General features: G+C 44.4%; 1 protein-coding gene across 1 annotated transcript in view; it reads right to left on the bottom strand.

The window, feature by feature from the left end:
- The window catches only part of ZNF462 (zinc finger protein 462), a 152,055-nt gene that overhangs the window by 35,552 nt on the left and 100,831 nt on the right, over positions 1–15,672 (bottom strand). The window contains exons 8-9 of the mRNA XM_052644931.1: positions 5,287–5,554; positions 3,272–3,408 (exon numbers count right to left, since the gene is read on the bottom strand). Of these exons, the coding sequence (XP_052500891.1) occupies positions 3,272–3,408; positions 5,287–5,554 (405 nt within the window). The remainder of the gene's footprint in view (positions 1–3,271; positions 3,409–5,286; positions 5,555–15,672) is intronic.

The following is a 15,672-nucleotide window of genomic DNA, read 5'->3' as shown; positions in this document are numbered from 1 at the left end:
TCAGACGACTCTATCCCCAGACCCAGATACCACAGCCACTGGAATGCTCAACGGGGTGATGCCAACCACCTTACCAAGGGTGAGGCAGTGATGCCTGGTGGGTAAAGGTGTGGACCGGGGGTGAGGCAGGCCTGGGATCAGATCCCAGCTGGGTCACTTATTAGTCATTTGACCTTGGGTAAGATGCTCAATCTTTCTGAACCTGTTTTCTCCCTTGTTATCAGGGATAACAGTTAACACCTACCACTTAGGGTTTTGTGAAAATTCCATGAAATGACTCACTGGAGAGCACTCAGCACAACACCTGCTACCTAAAAAGTCCTCAGTAACAGTAACTATTGCTGTGGGTGTTGTCACTATTACAACAGTCCTCAAATACTCATGTTCATTCCAGATTGTACCCTTTCTGACCCCAATAAGGACGAACTCTACACATGCTGATGCTTCTTCTAACATAAATTATGTCTATAAATAAACAGAAAAGACTCTAAATAACCACTGACAGGCAATACGATGGATGGATCATGGGATCAGAAAACTGGGGTTGACACACAGCTTCCCTGCTCACTGGTTGAGTGACTCTGGTTGAACTACTTCTACCCTCACGGGTCCAGCGAGGGGCTGGGGGAGTTCACCACTGTTTTCTGGCTGGGGGCAGCATGCACTACTTCATACACAGCGGCCCCCTCAGGAGAACCCCCCCTGGAGAAACTCCTTTCAGGTTTCAGCACCTCAGATTCTTGAACATTCAAAAGTCTAATGAACACCCAAAATCAAACTGACTCTGTTATCGTCTCCCCCAAAGTGGGCTGGAGTCCCAGGGCTGATACAGTAGCCCGCTGCTAACAAGCACACAGGATCCTGCGGCAGACACTAAAACTCTAGGTGAGTGTTCTCATACCTTCACGTGAACTTTTAACTGCTTTTTCCTTATTCTGCAATTGCCCCAATCTCCTCTCTTGTTTTTAATCCTACAGTTCTGCACAACTATCTTTAACATATCTTCAATTCTTTGTGAAATGACCCTAAAACACTACACTAAAACAAAGAAAAAATTGTTTTTGCCAGCTTCAAGCCTCACATACATAAAACAGGACTACAGGTCAAAGTATCGTCCCTCCCAGTGTGGCTGGATGATGAAGTGACCATGTGTGAGAAGCACTGGGTCAGGTGTGGCATGCTCCAGGCATTAAGTGTTTCTCTCTGCCTTCTTGTTTCCTGGACTCTCAGCTCAGGGAAGTAAAGTCAGCGAGCTTGCATTAGGCATCAAGACTCTGATCCCAGCAGGCATGTGTGGGTGTAAGTCTCTGCTGCTGCTGCTAAGTCGCTTCAGTCGTGTCCGACTCTGTGCGACCCCATAGACGACAGCCCACCAGGCTCCCTCGTCCCTGGGATTCTCCAGGCAAGAACACTGGAGTGGGTTGCCATTTCCTTTTCCAATACATGAAAGTGAAAAGTGAAAGGGAAGTCGCTCAGTCGTGTCCGCAGCCACGTCCAATTCTTTGTGACCCCACAGACTGTAGCCCACCAGGCTTCTCTGTCCATGGGATTCTCCAGGCAAGAATATTGGAGTGGATTGCTATGTCCTCCTCCAGGGGATCTTTCCAACCCAGGAATCAAACTCGAGTCTCCTGCATCTCCTGCACTGGCTAACGGGTTCTTTACCACTAGCGCCACCTTGGAAGCTTGATTCCAGCAGGCAGCAAATGGAAACGATACTCCACCACTGAGGTGGGGTCTTACTGCTCCTGTCTGCTCCACAGTAGCATGACTCATGGCCTTGTTCCAAGCAATGGAGGACATAGAGCCATTGACAGATACATGGGCCCAGGGACCAAAAGCCAGGTGACTGAGGGAGCACACCACAAGGGATCCCAGGGGTTCCTGCCTAAACGTTCCTGCACGGCTTGCAGGCGGACGTCCTTGCCAGCAGGCATCTCATGTCTCGAGTCTGCCTGGCGAGAAGGGAGACCTAAGGGTGCCGAAGGTTGATCTTCCGTGAGGTCGGCAGCAAACGTGGGTGATATGCCACAAAAGGCACCGGCCAAAGGCAGTGGCTCTGGGGAAATGCTGCAAACACTGGAAATGCCCCCTGAATACCCAGCATTTCAGAGTAACATCTCCGCAGCAGCAGAAGACACAATGCATTTGAGTCGCAGCTGGCAAATACTGAAAAGCATTCCCAGGTTAGAGGCAAAGGAAGGAAGACAGGCAGGAAGAGGAAGGAAAGGAGGGAGGGAGGGAGGAGGGAGAGACAGAAAGGTCAGTAGGTGGAAATAGTAACGGGTACTCTAGTCATCTTTTTCCATCCACCTCTGGCTGGAATCTCTTCCGGACAAAGTATAGTTGTTACATATTTTTCCTTCCAATGCAGAGGGCTTGTGTTGTCTAATGGCATTTTAATTGGCCAGCAGTAAACTCAGTTCAAAGAAAAAACCAAAAAGAAGTATCCCAATACATCACTAAAAGTATCTCAATATACCAAAGGAATCAGTGTTTACAAACAGCCAAGATGCATCCACATGGAACACACCAGACACGCAACATGCCAGCTCGGAGGCATAATCATCACCTCTTTATGGGGAAGAGGTAAAACACAAGAGGGTTTAAAACCAGAATGTAAACCCACGGTCTGTGGCATTTAATATGTATCAGGCTGGAATCTCCTGGCAGTCCAGGGGTTAAGACTCTGCCCTTCCAATGTAGGGGATGTGGGTTTAGCCTCCGGCTGGGAAACAAAGATGCCACATGCTGTGCGGCACAAAATATTTAAAAAAAAATAAAAATCAACATATATCAGGCTACTTTAAGTTTTAAGAATGTTCTCCATCCACTTCAAGGGAAATCCCATGTTCTGCTTTGGAGATCATCATTTTGGTCTTCCCTCAACCACAGGGATCTTCACCTTTCACCATGAGTTCACCCACCCACTCTGCTTCTCATTCACTCCCTCCTTAGCAAGGTCGTGACAGCAGAAGACTTGGGGTGTAAAATCTCTCTCTCACGGGGAAGCCCCGCAGAAGTGCTCACTGCGGACTCCATCACCTTTGCCTCCCTCCAGGTGGAGGAAATCCTCTCTGCAGGAAGATGCTCTTACCCTGCTGACTGTCACTGGGGTGACCGCTGTGATTTCTTTTGGGGAGATAAGGGGAGGAACAAGGGACTGGGGCAAAGGTGTTGCTGCCACCTTGAGACAGCTTCCCTCTAATGCCACCCGAGCCACCCTCCCTACACCCCCTGCATCCCAAGAAAACCAAGCTCAGAAGGTTACCTCGGTGCAGCACAATGTGGTCGATCATGTTGCGTTTGTATTTGGTGTGATAGAGGCAGAGAGGACAGCGGAGATCTTTGGGGCCCTCCTCTGGGACCGCCGAATGCCCGGCTTCCACGTGCATAGTAAAAGCAGATCTGGGAGGGAGCGGGGAGAGAGGAGATGAGTGGGACCCAGAAGCATCACACTCACTCCCCTTGCCAGCAGTCCTATGGAGACACCCTGCTGCGGGGGTGGGTTACCCAAAACTACAGTGGCTCACCGTGCTTGCTGAGCATAAGTTCCTCAGTTATTCGGGCAATGACTGAGCACTCTTCTGTAGTGCTAACTTCTTTGGGGGAAATTCTGCTACTTGGCTGGGCTCAGGGCAAGTTAAAAGAAAAAAAGAAACAGACTCCCCATTTTATTTTTGAAAATGAGCAGTTGCCTGTTAAAAATATAAAACAAAATCCCTATGAGAATGGATTTCTCATCACGCTCGGAAGGAGAAGCTGGGATGATTCATCAGCTGCCTCGGTGACTCTTCCCAGGGAAGGAGGGAGGGCGGGTTGGTTGGGAAAGCAGGAAGGTTAATGACCACGTAAAGACGCTCAGAGCTGTTGTACCAGCTCGAATGTGGAGGGTACCACTGCCTCCCTCGCTCCATCCTTTTCAAAACTTCAAATTTTACAAAGCCTTAAATGTCTCATAAAAATGGATGAAACCCAAAGTTTAATGGGCAAGGTCCTCTTCTTGTTAACCCGAGTGCCTCTCTCTGGGGAAACATGTACACCTGTCAATGGGCCCTTGTTATCTGAGCCCTTCTTGACTTCTCTCAGTTCTAAGGTCACATACATATTTATCTATAAAACAACTGAACCACATTAACAGTCAGAGATGTTATACATTTTCCATCAAATCCCAGTGACTAAGATGTTGCTGGAAAAGAGACTTGTTTTCCTATCAATTCAAGTTTGGAGGGGTTATGAAGCCCACCCTCACCAGCCTCTCCTTGTGGAGTATGTATTGAAATACTGGAGTGATCTAAAGCCCAGGCCCTGACTGCAACAGGAGCAGATAATAATAGCTTCACACCTGTAATACAGCATCTAATCTCATTATAATAGCTTTCTATGATACAGTAACATTTTGCATTTCCTTTGTGTTTCCTTTGTGCCAAGCACTATGCTAAGCACTTTATGGCTTCACTTATTATTATTTTACTCCTCACAAGAGTCCTATGAAGTAGGTACTATTATTATCTTTATTTTACAGATATGGAACCAGAGACACAGACAGGTTTAGTAACTTGTCCAAAGTCACACCATCAGTAAGTGGCAAAGCTAGGGTTCAAACCCAGGCAGCCAGGCTCCATATTCTATACTCGTAACTATGAGCCTAAGTGGAATCTCTCAGGAGGAAATGAAATCACAGGAGCTTAGATTAAATGAGAGGAAGGACTCCAATCTTTGTCATACTCAGAAGCAAAAATGACTGTAGATTATCTTTTTCTATGTGGGGACAATCTTTCTGTGATTGTTCAAGTTTAGTCTTCCCAGTGTGAAGTCTCGGTTCTCTTTCAATAATATGATCTTAAGAAATAAGAATTCTTTACAAGGGTAGCAGAGTGTCACCATGGCTGGATGTTCTCTCTTGACTTTGACTTTGCTTCTGAGAAGACTATTTTTCCCCAAAGACAAAATAAAAAGTGGGGAGGTGGAGGGCATAGATTTCCAAAAGGGAAAACACTCACTGCTTCACGCACTGGATCAGGGAAATCCCTTACACTTCCTGGGCACCCATTTGCTCTGATTTTTACACTCATTTTTTCTCACATAGCTCTTCATCCCTTCCCCAAACCTAAAAGCAGTCTCTGGAATTAGCCTCCTTTTGTGAAGACTGGACCCCACCTGTTCATCATCCCTTGGGCAGGCCTCCCTTGAGCTCCAGATAGAGGAGTGTAAGGGAAGCGTGTAGTGAGGGGTGGAGCAGGAGCAGCCACCTTGTTTCTCAAGGCTGTTCTTTACATCACTTACTTAAAGCCTGTGTAAAAGGAGCAGTCTTTGCACTTGAAGAGCTTCTTCCCACCGTGCTTGTCCCTGTAATGGCGCCTGATGCTCTGGATATAGCCAGAGGAGAATTCACAGAATTCGCAGTGGAGAATGGCTTCCGTTTTCTGCTCAGCGCCCCCTGAGGTCCCAGAAAGAGGCACGGGGCTCACACGGCTGTTGTTTCTCGCCAGAGCAGCGGACTGATAGTGGTTCAACTGCTGCTGAACATCTGGAGGCTCAGAGTAGGATGAGTCTGTGGACAGACAGGGGAAAATGACACCAGACACAGAGAACACAGTGGAGTCTGATACTTGAAAACCCCTGAAAGAAGTTTTGAGTCCTTTTTCTTTTAAGGGGGCTGACTGTGATCCCAGCTTTCATCTTCATTTACATTCTACAACGCATCTCTGGGGAAAGGCAGGAAGGGAGGAAGCGCCACTTCTTTTAATCTGACTTTGAGGGTTCATGGCATTTAAAAATAAAATTCTGAGGTTAAAGGTTTCAAAGTGAAGGAAGAAAGTAAACTGTTTTTTAAAGGAAACTGCAGTGTGGCAACAGGCTGCCACAGAATACCCGTCCCTGTAGGTGAGATAAATGCACCCGCGTAATGTACACAGGCATCCTCACGAGAAAGGAAAGTAGGGGTGCAGTATCTCCAACTTTGCAGAACAGAATTATTCAAGCCAACCGGAAAAAAAGAAAAAAAAAAGGGTCTTCAACAGAAATGCTCAAGCACATGGCACTCACAAATATAAAAATGTTTTATGCCTTCACTGTCAAGCGATTTAAATTTTAAAATATAAAAATCCAATAGTGTTCTCCAGGAATGGATGTTTAAAGCTTAGTCAGCATTAAGATGGAGATTTATTCATAAATCCCATTAAAATGAAATTCCAAACAAGTCTCCCTGAAAGGTATTTGAAAGTTTTGCAATTCGGAGGAAAATGTCGGAAGTGACAGGCACAAATCTTAAGCCTGTGAAGCTCTACTGGCATGCGGTGGGGAAATCTGATGTAAAAGGAAGGTGAGAAAAATCTCAGTTTCCTCTTTAAATAATTTTTTTTTTTAAGTTTTAAAAAGAGAAAGAAAGTGAAAAATAAAAGGTCTTCAGCCTTTTCCCAACACACCGATCTGATGTTGGGGTCAGGAATTCACCGGCACCGTCATCAACATTGTCCTGTATAACTATGGCTACCCATGAATGACCAAATGGGCTCTGTGAATCCCATACAGATGAATTTCAGTGTGACTTTCCATGAAAAGGAAACAAAGGGCTCCTTTCTTAACGCTTTTCAAAAAAGCAGGGGTGAAATGGGACAGAAACTGTACCAGCCTCCTCCTGATTTGATGGACACTTAATTTTCCAAAGTGTGACTCCCCCAGGTGGGACACGTAGGGGCTCTGTAGAACCCACATTTGATGAAACTGGTACCATCCATCCCGTTGGCCTCTTTGAAAGGAAAAACAAAACCAGCAGCTTCCTGTATTGTGGGGCCACCTCCTGTCTTCAAAATACTAAAATACCTTCCCTTCTTGTTTTCTCCTCCCCCTCCTCAATTTGTATTCCTCCAGATTGAGGAAAAGAAAAAAAAAAACCCTTTGGAAATTGTAAACAAACCTGCCATACACACACACAAATAAAACAAAAGGAAACTTGAACAATATCTCTGAGCCTCCATGGGTTCATTACCAGGTGTAAACCGAAGACAAAGGAAGAAAGAAATGACACAACTGAATTCATTTCACCCGATTCTTTTTATCTCCTTTTTCTTTATTTCTCGACCCTAGCTGATGAACCCACTCAGGATCAGAATAATGCAACTGTCAACTCCTCTTTCTTTCCCTCAATAGCAGGTTTGTTTACCATTTCATGGATTGTTTGAGATGTTTTCTATTTAAGCTCTCAACACTAGTTTCTGTTTAAGACACACACACAATGAAGCAAAAGGCACTGTCTGCCCGCCTCTCTTGTTAACAGGAACATGAGCTCCTGGGTAAGCACCACCACCCCAGGACCCTGGTCAGCCCTAACATCTGGGCAGCACCAGTTCTGGCTTGCCCTCAGTTCTGTAGGAAAGAAATTCTGCAACTGACAAGGCCAAAGTCAGGTCCAACTGCCCTGAGTTGTCAACCATTCACAAATCTACCTAGAGACCAAATCAAAGGAGTCGTCCATTTCTCAGTAAGCAGCCACCACTGCCTCCAAGGTGGGCTTCCCAGGTGACTCAGTGGTAAAAGTTCTGCCTGTCAATGCAGGAGATGCAGGAGAATTGGGCTCTATCCCTGGGTGGGGAAGATCCCCTGGAGAAGGAAATGGCAACCCGCTCCAGTATTCCTGGAGAATCCCCTAGACGGAGGAGCCTGGTGAGTTCATGGGGTTACAAAGAGTTGGATACGACTGAGCGCCTAAACAATAACTGCTTCCAAGACTCAGCACCCGCTTGAGTGAGGCCCGCAAGCTAGCACGGATGCTGGCATTCACCTCGGATGCAAGACACTGGACAGCTTCAATTCCTTTATACCAAAATCACAAAGGGGCTCCTAATGTGATGATAAACCAGGTCAATCTGTCTCCCCTACCTTCCACCACCCCTAGTCTAGCACATGCAACTCTCTTGGGTAAACTTTCCCAAGGGGAAGGTATTTGACAATACATTTTTTTCTCGTTTCTAGGGTCTAAGGCATATTAACTACTCCATCGCAAAAAAGCAAATTCTTCGATTTTCACACCGGTACTTCTGTGATATGAAACTTGAAGAAATAAAAATGCAAGAAGTCGTGGAGAAAGCATTCCAAGAGAGGAAATTCATCACCTGTCTCAAATGGCGGTGTGAAAAGAACAACTCTACGTACCTGTGTCATAAAATCCTTCTTTCCTGGTTAGAATCAGGTGGACAGGTTTACTTACAAAAATACGCAGATCCCACCACTTGGGATACGTTTGAAAGAATGCCAAGGTAACAATTTTTGGGTCTCCTGAGAGCTTTATTGTCCTCTATCGTGCCAAGACACACTCTTCCCCGCTCTAACTTGGAGTTTGTGAATAATACAAACTTTAACACTTCAGGTACCAAAGTGACAAAGATGTGAGTATATCTGATTTCACTTATCCCAAAAAAGTCTACCCGCTGAGCTACATAAAATCCCAGTTTGTTTGCAAGGCCCGGCTAGAAGAGCAGAAGAGGGTGGTATTGTGCCCAGTTAGAAAGACAAACAGATTGTTAGCAGTGAAGGGTATGTCACATAAGTTAAAAATCATCATTAAGGCTATTTTCTTTCATTCCAAGTTTAAGAAAGGAAAGTAAAAAAAGAAACCCTGTGCTTGCTCGGAGGGCCCGACTTGTGGTCACGGGGACATACAGCAGGTGAAGCACAGGAGAGTGAATCCAGAGAAAAGCCCCATACTCAACTGCCGGCCACACAAGCTCCCTCTTTACCCCGGGCAGGGCCAGATGTATCTACAGTGGAACCAACAGCCAAGAGGGTGTCAGTCCATCCATCCTTAATCCAACCCTGAGATGTGCAGTTCAGCAAAGAATGTTGGTCTCTGACTTGTGACTACCTATACACAGAGTCTGTAAGGCCTCTGCAGATGACCATTTTGCCTTTTTGAGGTCTTACAAATAGCTGAGAAAAGAAAGGAAGCCAAAGGCAAAGGAGAAAAGGAAAGATAGATCCATCTGAATGCAGAGTTCCAAAGATTAGCAAGGAGAGATAAGGAAGCCTTCCTGTGTGATCAATGCAAAGACATAGAGGAAAACAATAGAATGGGAAATACTAGAGATCTCGTCAAGAAAATCAGGGATACCAAGGGAACATTTCATGCAAAGATGGGTACAATTAAGGACAGAAATGGTATGGACCTAACAGAAGCAGAAAATATTAAGAAGAGGTGGCAAGAATACACAGAAGAACTATACAAAAAGATCTTCATGACCCAGATAACCACGATGGTGTGATCACGCACCTAGAGCAAGACATCGTGGAATGCGAAGTCAAGTGGGTCTTAGGAAGCATCACTATGGACAAAGCCAGTGGAGGTGATGGAATTCCAGTAGAGCTCTTTCAAATCCTAAAAGATGATGCTGTGAAAGTGCTGCACTCAATATGCCAGCAAATTTGGAAACTTGGCAGGGGCCACAGGACTGGAAAAGGTCAATTTTCATTCTAATCCCAAAGAAAGGCAATGACAAAGAATGTTCAAACTAAGATACAACTGCACTCATCTCACAAGCCAGCGAAGTAATGCTCAAAATTCTCCAAGCCAGGCTTCATCAGTATGTGAACAGAGAACTTCCAGATGTTCAAGGTGGACTTAGAAGAGGAACCAGAGATCAAATTACCAACATCCACTGGATCACAGAAAAAACAAGAGAATTCAAGAAAACCATCTACTTCTGCTTCACTGATTACACCAAAGCCTTTGACTGTGTGGATCACAACAAACTGTGGAAAATTCTGCAAGAGATGGGAATACCAGACCACCTTACCTGCCTCCTGAGAAATCTGTATGCAGGTCAGGAAGCAACAGTTCAAACTGGATATGGAACAAAGGACTGGTTCCAAATAGGAAAAGGAGTACATCAAGGCTGCATATTATCACCCTGCTTATTTAACTTATATGCAGAGTACATCATGTGAAATGCTGGGCTGGATAAAGCACAAGCTGGAATCAAGATTGCCAGAAGAAATATCAATAACCTCAGATATGCAGATGACACCACCCTTATGGCAGAAAGAGAAGAGGAACTAAAGAGCCTCGATGAAAGTCAAAGAGAAGAGTGAAAAAGCTGGCTTAAAATTCAACATTTAAAAAACGAAGATCATGGCATCTGGTCCCAACACTTCATCGCAAATAGATGGAGAAACAATGGAAACCGTGAGACTTTATTTTTTTGGGCTCCAAAATCACTGCAGATGGTGACTGCAGCCATGAAATTAAGACGTTTGCTCCTTAGAAGAAAAGCTATGACCAACCTAGACAGCATATTAAAAATCAGAGACATTACTTTGCCAACAAAGGACCATCTAGTCAAAGCCATGGTTTTTCCAACAGTCATGTATGGATGTGACAGCTGGACTATAAAGAAAGCTGAGTGCCAAAGAATTGATGCTTTTGAACTGCTGTGTTGGAGAAGACTCTTGAAAGTCCCTTGGATTGACTGCAAAGAGATCAAACCAGTGAATCCTAAAGGAAATCAGACCTGAATATTCATTGGAAGGACTGATGCTGAAGCTGAAGCTCCAATACTTAGGGTCACCTGATGCAAAGAGCTGACTCTTTGGAAAAGACCCTGATGCTGGGAGAGGTTGAAGGCAGGAGTAGAAGGAAACGACAGAGGATGAGATGGTTGGATGGCATCACTGACTCGATGGACATGAGTTTGAGCAAGTTCTGGGAGTTGGTGATGGACAGAGAAGCCTGGTGTGCTGCAGTCCATTGGGTCGCAGAGTCAGACACAACTGAGTAACTGAACTGAACTGATACACAGAGTTTAGGAAATTAAATTATGATTTATAATTGCAGTTATAAAATAAATTTAACTAAGTTATATGCAGCTATTCATTTTGTAAGCTGTCTATAATAGGAAAATGATTTTGTAAAAGCAGGCTCACACTAGAACTTTAGCATGGACAGCTACAGCGTTTCTAGGTGTGGGTTTGGAAGTTACCAAGAGACAGCACTGGATTCCCGCAACTACTGCGTATGGCATAGGTTCTCATCCCAGTTTCACCGATGAGGTGGCTGGAGCTGAGAATGGTTGGCTACACAGCTACCGAGAGGCAGAGGTAGGATTTGAACAAAGATCTGTCTGACTTTAAAATACGAGTCTTGTCTGTTACGCATCTGTACTCAACAGGTTGACCTCTGGGGTCCCACGATGCAAGTCAGAAGAACACCAAAGAACACCTGAGTGTTCCATTAGCAACACACTCATAGCAGAGAGGAGAAAGAGGAGGCAGAAAGACAGAAAGTAACATCCAAATGGATTGAAATTAGAGAGAAAATAACATTCAACTGAATACCAAGAGAACACTAAAATGAGCATTTCAGAGCACATGGGGAAGAAAAGAATCAACAAGGTAAGATTCCTGGTTAAGAAAAAGAATATCCAACATTTCAATATGCTTTATAAAAACACAAAAACCCAGCAGGTATTTGCATACACGTGCTGCACAGGTAAGCACAGTCAAGCACCCAGAACTGGAGATGTGCTGGCCCACATGTCATGCTTCGATTAGATGCTGCATAAACTGCCCTCAAATAATAACGCTCTAACATGCCTTCGGGGGAACCTGACTGGGAAAGAAAAGTATCCGAATACCAATGGGAGACGGGTGCTTCTGTGGCTCTTGGACAGCTCAGGACTTCAAACCAGAGAAAGCGCTAAGTTCCAGATGAGACCTCCTGCCACTCTCATTCAGTCAGGTTCCTGGAGAAATGGGAAAGTTCTGACTCTCATTCCAGTTCCCCAGAATTCTGGCCAAACCAATGTTAAGTATCCATTCAAAGAGTTTTTTCCTTTTTTCTCCAAAAAACGCACCAGCACAGAAACAATCACTGGAAATCTACTGAACTCTGGAAGAACAATAAACCATGACAGAATGAAGCTCGCTTGAATATTCTGATTCTACAAACACTTGGTGGACACCCTCTTCGTGCCAGGCCATGAGCAGGCTCTAGGGACTCAAAGTCAAAGAAGGTGTGAGGTGGGACTTCCCTGGTACAGTGGTTAGGACTCCACACTTTTACTGCTGGAGTCCCAGGTTCAATCCCTGGTCAGGGGATCCCACAAACCACGTGGTCAAGGCACAGGGGGTGCGGGTTTGATATCCGGTCAGGGGATCCCACCAGTCATGAGGCACAGCCAAAAAAAAAAAAAGCACCAGAGATGCCTTCCACAAGCCCAGATCTAGAGACACAGAGTAGCTGGCTGTTATGAAAATACATGCCTGCTCCACATCTAACACACTTCCTCCACTGATTAAAGGAGTAAAAGAAGCAAAGAGAACAAATGATCAGTAACAGGGGAGTTTAACTATTGCAACATTAAGGAAGACACAGGGAAGAGTTAAGAGTCAATTGAGCAGTAAATTGTGGGAGGACAGCCCCCCAATGTGCTGAGTGACCTAAAAAGGAGGCTGTACGAGAGGATCAATTCTCAATTTTCTACGGCTCTGCAGAGAAGGTGTGAGTGAAGGTGAAAAAGTGGTAGAAGTACCTTGGTGCCTGCAACCACATTTTATTTGAGCTAGATGTTCAAGCAGTCGTAGAAGAGAGGCTCTTTCATCAGGGAGAAAGTACCAGGGGGAAATAAAAGACAAGAAGATTTCAGGCAAGCAAATGTTAGACGTGGACGTGGAGGGTGGGGGATGGTTAAATGACACCCATTCATTCAGTAAACATTTACTGAGTATCTAAGTCCATGTGAGACCCTGTTCTGGAACAGGTGGATGTGGTCGCTGCCCTCAAGCAACTCACCATCTCGGGCAGACATGTAAATAATTGATGGTGACACCCTGCATCCCCAGAAAAGTCTCAAGGGAGCACTCATCTCCATGGTCCTAGTGGAGAAGACAAAATCAGCCGTACACGGTGACTGATGGAAATGGGAGTGAGAGAGACAGAAGGAGGATGTCAAGAAAACCTTGATTGCCACTAATAAATGGAACTAGATCAGCTAGTGTGTCAATTAATGAAAGCAGCACCAAACATGGAGATACCTAAGTGTTCAACTCACCACACCTCCATCTTTAGTCATAAACAGAAATGAAAACAACTACATTCTTTTCACAACAGGGGAAAAAGGGACTTAATGCCTACAGGGAAAAGAAATAAAGATCAGAGGATGAGTCTGAGTGGGAAACTATGTACACTGGAAGCTGAAAGAGATCGCTTAGGGGAAGATTAAAAATCTTCAGATCCTAAAATAGCATAGTGTTCACAATGATGAACGGATTATGACTGTCTTCAGAGAAGCAGGTGATTTGGCAACTAAAGGTTGGCAGTATAAGAAAACAGAAACAGAATATTACCTGCAGATAATTTAACAACAAATTTTGTAAATGCCCAAAGTTAGGAGGTTGGAAAGTGTGCAAGTATTAGTCTCAGTCATGTCTGACTCTCTGTGACCCCATGCACTATAGTCCTCCAGGCTTCTCTGTCCATGGAATTCTCTAGGCAAGAATACTGGAGTGAGTTTCCATTTCCTTCTCCAGGGGATCTTCCCAACTCAGGGATTGAACCCAAGTTCCCTTCACTGCAGGCAGACTCCTTACCATCTGAGACACTAGGGAAGCCCGTGGGGGTGGGACCTAAATGTGCTGGAAATACATCCTGTTTCTGGAAAAAAAACTGACAAAGGCACACTAACAATGGCAAGAGAGCAGGCTAAAGACATACTTCAGTTAATAGCCAGGAAGCTTCTGGAACAGCATCAGCTCCCATCATACAATGGCTAAGAAACTCAGGCAAAGGACAAGAGGGTCCAAGTATTTCCATGGACATGATAGCAACCCAGGTATCTGCTGGTAATGAGATAAGAGAATCTTCTTACTTTATTGGTGAACTTAGACATGACCTAAGTCTTCGTCTAAAGCTGAAAAATGGTGTCTGGCAGACGCCTTAAACTCAGCATGCTGCACACAGCCACCATCTTTGCTCAAACATCTCCGGTGCTCTGAATGTGCGGCAGTGACTCAACGCTTCATTCAAGCCCAAAATGTGGGACTCCGCCTTCCAACTGTCAGGCATTTTCTTGCGGTAGCACATTTCCCAGAGACACAGATCACTTCTCACTTCCAATCACCTTCCTCTCCAGGCCCCTGCCTTCCTTTCTCACTGTTCGTTCAGGTCCACAGAACCCATATGGGCAGCTCTAACACCCTATGAGCTGGTCTTTCTTCCTTCTAGATCTGTGCTACTTTGGCAAATGTACATATCACAGAGATATAATGTATATCACTTTTTACAGGAATATGATAATGATGCCCCAGGGCTCAAGGATTAAGTCTGCTCCTTGGTACACATAGCTCGGTGCTTCCAGCCTCACTTTTAGCTAATTTCCAATTCCTTGCACTTTCTACATACATCATCATTGGCAATCAGTGGTCAAGGGCTATCCGAGGCTCTTCTTCTTCCTCATGCCCAGTAAACCCCTACCCATCCTTCAAAGCCCAGCCCAATGCCTTCCCTCCCAAACCCAGACAGAAACCTTCTCTCCTCTGTGCTTTGCCAACACACACTGTGATCCTCACATGGATTTTATTAGACTTCAGCTTACACTTATAAGTTCTCTTAAGCAACCTCCACCAACAAACTTGGGCATTTATCAATGCCTTGATCTTAAAGCATCCATTGCAATGGCAAACGGGCTGGTTGTTGGGACTTCCTCTAGCAGGCCTACCCATTTTTGTTGTAGCAGTTGTGTTAATGCTAACAGAAATCAGTCTTATTTTCTCTTAAAATTTTTTGTACTTGTTATATTTATATTTGTTACTGAGCTTGTTCAATTTACTTAATATTACCAAAAAGGATGAAAGATGGGTATAAAAATCGCCATTTCTATGAAAGCTATGTTAAATGCTTTGAAAAGATTTGAGAAAGTTGCTAAAAAAAATTGTCAAATTACATTTTGGCAAGATAAAAGGGAACATAAAAGTCTAGAAGGACTCTGCTCTAAGACTCTTCCATTTATTTAATTTTTTCATTTATTTAATTTTTCATAAATGTCTCAATTATCATTCAACTTAAAAAAAACTTGAAACCAGAGCTAGTATAGGTGATTGTGGTTTATGCAAGAGAGAAAAACGGGGAATGCAATCAAAAGACCCAGACATAAGTTTGATCCTACAACACAATCCAGATGAATGAATTTTTTTATTTTTTGGCTGAACCACATGTGGGATCTTAGTTCCCGACCAGTTGAATCCACGCCCCCTGCAGCGGAAGCGCAGAGTCTTAGCCACTGGACTGCCAAGGAAGTCCCTGAATGAATGCACTTTTAAATGAAAATAAAACATGTAAGGCATTTTCAAAAAGATTCCCTGCGTTATGAAATTTTCAAATATTACTGGGAAACCAGGTCTGATTATATCAAATAAGTTTCAACTGTATCTGTCCATATGTTTGACCCTATGCTTAGTTGCTCAGTAGTATCCAAGTCTTTGCGACCCCATGGACTGTAGCCCACCAGGCTCCTCGGTCCCTGGGGTTTTTCAGGCAAGAAAACTGGAGTGGGTTGCTGTTTCCTTCTCCAATGTTTGACTCTATTTTATATTAATTCAGAAAATATTTATTGAGAGGCTTTTATTTCTAAGGCACTTTCAGTGGAAAAAAAAAACAAAAACAGCAAGGATCCTTGCCCTCGT

Source organism: Budorcas taxicolor, chromosome 8, assembly GCF_023091745.1.
Source record: "Budorcas taxicolor isolate Tak-1 chromosome 8, Takin1.1, whole genome shotgun sequence".
Lineage (NCBI taxonomy): Eukaryota > Metazoa > Chordata > Mammalia > Artiodactyla > Bovidae > Budorcas > Budorcas taxicolor.
This window is presented reverse-complemented; position numbering and strand designations above follow the sequence as displayed.